Raw genomic sequence first — 5,399 nt, 5'->3', positions numbered from 1 at the left:
AAAAAAAAAAAAAAAGAAGAAATGAGTAAGAGTCCAAGCATTTCTTTTATTACCAAAAACAATTTGTTAATAAACACACTCAATGCCTCCTATCCTGTCCCTGAGGATAATCATGAAAGTCCTTGGGGTTGTAGAGGAAACCTTAAGAGGAAAATGGCTAATTGGTTCTCAATGCCTTGGCTGGTGACAAAGAAAGGACCCTTGTAGGGACCAGTCACATGCCATCCTTGGGCCTAAGGAGCCCTAAAGATGGGAATGGATGTGAGCTAAGGATTTAATCACCGTCAAGCATGTCTTGAGGGTTATGGTTAAGCCTGACAACAGCCTCTTTAACAAGAACACACACATCCAGGATCCCCTCAAAGAATCCAAAGTCCTCAGGCTCCCCACAAAATGCAGTCTGGCAGAAAAGGGAAGTCTTTAGAGTCCGTAGAATGATGCAAACCCAGACCACAGTGGACCATACTGCTCTCAGCACCACTCCTAAAGGCATCCATTGGCAACGGCTGTCCACTAGGGGCACAGCCACTTGCCTGGCTCAAACTCCAGGAACTGGAGAAGAAATGGTCTGGCTCTGCGGCCTTCAAACCATCTGGATCTCTGGCTCCTCAGCTATTCCTTGAAGCTTTTCCATGATGCCCCCTGAGGGTGGCTCAGGGGCTGGGGGAGGCTCTCCTGGGGCTTCAGAGAGCACATAGTAGACAATCTCTTGCTGGCCTTGGGCGTTGGTCTGATTCACCACATGGATGACAGAACTGGGGTTGTCCTGAGAGGCTGAGAGGGCTGTCCCGTCGCCAACCTTGCCCTCCTCTTCCTCTTCCTTACGTCCTGGCTCCTCTGGCACTGTTTCTAGAATAATGCCCTGCAGGCTGCTCTCGTTCAGCGACGTTCCCAGGCCCGATCCCTCTTGTGGTTGCCGCAGCAGTTGCTGTGTCAGCTCTACACTCTCGTAGCGAACCAGCTGCAGCCGCATATAGCCATCTTCATGTTCCTTGTACCTGGTGAGGTAGGAGCATAAAGGGCAGCAAATCCAGGCAGGGGGATACAGAAATGGCGTGAAGGCTGGCAAAGTAAGGAACAAACATGAGGGATGGAAGAAGTCCTGGATTCCAAGTGACAGGAGTTGAAGACAAAAAAGGTCTTTATTGGAATATGTAGAAGAAAAGGCAAGAGGGAAAGATCATTACTCAAAATGGAAAGTCTTATGTAGAAACCCAACCAGAGAAACAGAGACTGACTGTGTTGAAGGGTGAAAGTGTCAAAGGATTTATAAGGCCTTGGAGCTAAGGATCAGAACCCTTAGACTCTAGCTCTAGTTCTGGCTGCAGGACTTTTTGGCACGATTTATTGAGTTTGGCACCATGCCTTACAATCAAAAAACAGAAAAATAAGCTTTGCTCCACCATTATTCTTAGGATTCTTTGCATCTAAATGGAAATGGTAGACATAAAACCACCATCAAATTAAGGTTTTCACAGCTTGTTGAAAAGGTATAAAAACAAGTGTGTTAATCTGGGAGGGAGGGCTGAGAGACATACCGAAAACGGGGATGCCCTGAGGGCCACTTGAACTGGTGCTTCTTGCGAAGGTGCACGGTGAGGTTGTTGCCCCGTGTGAAGCATTTGTCACACACATGACATTTGTACCTTGGCTCAGAGTCTCCCTGATTGGGAAGGAAGGGTAAAATGATACCAGTTCTTCACCCCAGGGTCCCCCATACTTCCACTAGCCCTTCGCACCACCAGCCCCACTCACTTCATGTACTTTGCGGTAATGGGACTTGATAGAGCAGAGGGAGCGAGCAGTGAAGGTGCAGTTCTCAAAATCACACCTGTAGGCTGGCTCCTCACTGTGGGTATCCAGGTGCTTCTGGAGGTCAATAAGATTCTTGCAGCTGCCATGAGAAATCAGGAGGGATTGGAGGACATGGGGAACACTGGAACACGAGCTGTTTTCTGGTCCCTAGTCCCCCTTACCTGTAGTCACAACAGTCACATTTAAAGGGCCGGTCCTCACTGTGACGAAAACGCATATGGTTGCGGAGGGAGGAAGGCAGCGGGCAGGTCATGTCACACAGAGGGCACTTATAGTGATTCACTGAGAGAAGCAGAGAGGAGGCTGTGATGTGAGAACTTCTGGAAGCTTGGAGGGCAGCAGGGAGGCTGGGGGCCGCAGGGCACTCACCATGGTTGCGCATATGGTCCCGCAACAGCCTCTCCGTGGCAAATCTCTTGGAACAGTGAGAACACTGGAAGTGCTGCTCTGCGGTGGGGCAGGCAGAGAAGAAAGGAGGGCTGTAGGGGATAGTGGGCAGGCACAGAAAGGAGAGGGGAACCATCCCAGGCAGAAGGGAACCACCCAAGGAGAAAAGGAGAGCTTAGGGAGCTCAGTATCATGGACACAGTATCATGGAAACAGCATGGGACTTGGAGAACCTGAGTTAGAATTCCAGCTTCACCACTTACTAGCTGTGTGATCTCAGGTAAGTGATTTAACCTCTCTGAGCCTCAGTTTCCTCATCTGCAAAAAGGGGGATAAGAAGCCTACCTCATGGGACTGTTGTGAGGATTCCCTGAGTAACTGGTAATACACACAGTAAGTACTCAATAACAATGTCTATGAATCTGAATCAGCAAAGAGACTATGGGAGGTGCCTGAGCCCAAAAAGAAGAGGGAGCCAAGAGGCAGGTCTCTTCAGTAGCCACCCCCGCTAGAAACATGCCCCTAACCCATTGCAAGCAGGATAGCCTGCATCTACCCCACTTCCTTTGACTACTTACGATCCAATGAGGTCTGGCGACGGATGTGATCTAAGAACTTGGTATTGTTGGCAAACATGCCCCCACAGGTGGGGCAGGCTACCACTTTCTCCTGGGTATGGCTGCGGAGGTGCTCCCGAAGTTTACTGCGGTCCTTGAAGGTGCAGGTACAGCCTAGGAAGGAAGCCCTGTCAGTCTCCAGCCACAAAACCCATTTTGCCTAGGATCTGGTACCCGAGTCCCTCCAGCCAGCAGCCAACCTTGCCCCTGTAGGACCCCTATCCCTTTCTGTCCTAGCTCTTCAGCAATCCCAGGGTTTCTTCCAGAGGCCAGAAGTTAAGGAGTAGCCCTACCTTTCCAGCCACACAGCACCACAGGGTTGTCCTTGCCGACTGCTTCGTATTCACAGCACAGACTGTGTGCTTCCACATGCCGATAAAACCACTCAGGATTGTCGAAGGAACTCTGTGCCAGGGCAACTTGGGGTGAGGACTGAGGGTGGGTAGAGGGACTCACCCCTATGTGCCCAAAGAATTATTGGCTCTCTCCCAAATTAACTTGATGGGGATGGGAAAGTTTGAAGAAAGGCACTACACAGAAATGGAGGAGTGGTCAGGCACAGTGGTGGCTCAACCCCATAATCCCAGCACTTCGAGAGGCTGAGGCAGCAGAATCACTTGAGGCCAAGAGTTCGAGACCAGTCTGGGCAACATACCCAGACCTTGTCTCTACAAAAAATTTGGAAGTTAGCAGGGCATGGTGGTACATGCCTGTAGTCCTAGCTACTTGGGAGGCTGAGGTGAGAGGACTGCTTGAGCCCAGGAGTTAAAGGTAACAGTGAGCTGTGATTGCACCACTGTACTCTAGCCTGGGCTTCAGACCAAGAGCCTGTGTGTAAAAAATAAATAAATTTTAAAGAGAGCAAAAGAAATGGAGGAGAGATACTAGCAGGAATCTTGGAAATATAAGGCATCCCTGAAAGGGACAAGGCTTCAGAGTTAAGACCCCCAGCTTCCTTCCACCCCAATTACTGGCACTGCCTGCTGACCTCACAGTGCTCCCACAGACACAGGAAGTGGTCAGGGATATCAGGGATGACGTTCCGGCTCTGGAAGTCCAGGATGCAGGGGCCGAGGTCAGCCTGGCTTTGCAAGGCCTGCAGCCCCCACTGTTTCAGCTTGGTGTGGTAGCAGTGGAAGTAGACATGGCGGATGAGGTCAGCAGAATTGTCCAGAGAACAAAAGCCACATTCCTGCCACAAGCAGGAGAATTCTTCCTCTGTAGAAAGGGGTTTAAAAGGAAGAGTCGGACACTTTCCAAGGCTCAGGTCACCTTCCCCCTGCAGCACTAAACAGAGAGTGAGGAGGCTGGACTCTAACCCAATTACCAGGAGTTCATTTAGCAAATACCAGTATTTAATGAACATAAATTGGGTGCCAGGTAGAGGGACTCTAACAAGTAAAAAGTGTCCCACTCCTTGCCCTCACATAGCTTTCAGTCAGGGAGAAAGCATATTCATCAAATAATCAGATCTATAAATATAAAACTGCAACCAGTGATGAGTGTTACAAAGTGGGGATATACATGGTGCTATAAAAGTATTAAACAGAGATAATTTGATGTAGACATGGTGTTCTGAGTAGCGTCCCCATGTTGAACTCTGAAGGACAACAGATGAGTATCTGTAAATAGGGGAAGTGTGGTCTAGGCAGAGGTGAGAGTGTGTGCAAGGCCTATGCCAGAAACAGACAGCAGAAATGGCCGGCATGCAAGACCTCTGACATGTGTTTCTGCAGTTCCTGATGAAGATGCTGCCTCTCGATCTCAGACACCTCCCACTTCTTGTAAAACCACCAGTCCTGCTTCCCCTCATGTTTTGCTTAAGATGTGCCTTCTCCAAGAAGGCCCCATCAACTCTTCCAATCCATTTCCTATCTCTCTAGCATCTCTAAATACTGTATTTTCAGTGCTTTATGGAAGTTAACTTGTTTTGAAACACAGATACTTTAGAAAATATAATCATGCCCCAATTTTTCTTTTGTATAAATATGACTTGAATTTTGAAACTATCAGTTATGGTTCACAGTCACCAGACTTAAAACAGAATTTGCGGTGGGAGAAGGAGAGCTGACTCCGTATTTCCTGTAGAATAGAGTTTTTCAGACTGTGTTGTGACCCACTAGTGGGTGATGAAATCAGTTCAATGAACTATAAACCACATTTTTGGGCTGGGTGCGGTGGCTCATGACTGTAATCCCAGCACTTTGGGAGGCTGAGGTGGGCAGATCACCTGAGTTCAGGAGTTCGAGATCAGCCTGACCAACATAGAGATACCCTGTCTCTACTAAAAATACAAAATTATCCAGGCATGGTGGTGCATGCCTGTAATCCCAGCTACTCAGGAGGCTGAGGGAGGAGAATCACTTGAACCTGGGAGGCAGAGATTGCAGTGAGCCGAGATCACACCATTGCACTCCAGCCTGGGCAACAAGAGGGAAATTCTGTCTCAGAAAAAAAAAAAAAAGGAAGAAAAAGAAAAAGCCACATTTTCTTTTTAAATAAAAGAGAATAGAATAGAACATTGCAGAAAGCATTCAGTAAAAAAAGTATTATTTCTTGGCCGGGCGCAGTGGCTCAAGC

The 5,399-nt window shown here is 48.4% G+C and overlaps 1 protein-coding gene across 3 annotated transcripts in view; it reads right to left on the bottom strand.

Moving 5' to 3' along the window:
- Positions 1-26: 26 nt before the first annotated feature.
- Positions 27-5,399, bottom strand: part of HINFP (histone H4 transcription factor) — a 14,574-nt gene continuing 9,201 nt past the window's right edge. For all 3 annotated transcript variants that reach the window (XM_011926939.1, XM_011926938.1, XM_011926937.1), the window contains 8 exons: positions 3,808-4,037; positions 3,113-3,224; positions 2,781-2,933; positions 2,185-2,262; positions 1,977-2,097; positions 1,756-1,894; positions 1,539-1,663; positions 27-998 (listed from right to left, as the gene is read on the bottom strand). In XM_011926939.1, the coding sequence (XP_011782329.1) occupies positions 584-998; positions 1,539-1,663; positions 1,756-1,894; positions 1,977-2,097; positions 2,185-2,262; positions 2,781-2,933; positions 3,113-3,224; positions 3,808-4,037 (1,373 nt within the window). In that variant the 3' untranslated portion in view covers positions 27-583. The remainder of the gene's footprint in view (positions 999-1,538; positions 1,664-1,755; positions 1,895-1,976; positions 2,098-2,184; positions 2,263-2,780; positions 2,934-3,112; positions 3,225-3,807; positions 4,038-5,399) is intronic.

The sequence above is a fragment of the Colobus angolensis genome, unplaced genomic scaffold (assembly GCF_000951035.1).
Source record: "Colobus angolensis palliatus isolate OR3802 unplaced genomic scaffold, Cang.pa_1.0 Scaffold7, whole genome shotgun sequence".
Classification (NCBI taxonomy): domain Eukaryota; kingdom Metazoa; phylum Chordata; class Mammalia; order Primates; family Cercopithecidae; genus Colobus; species Colobus angolensis.
Note: the sequence above shows the minus strand (reverse complement) of the source record. Positions and strands in the feature narration are given on the sequence as shown.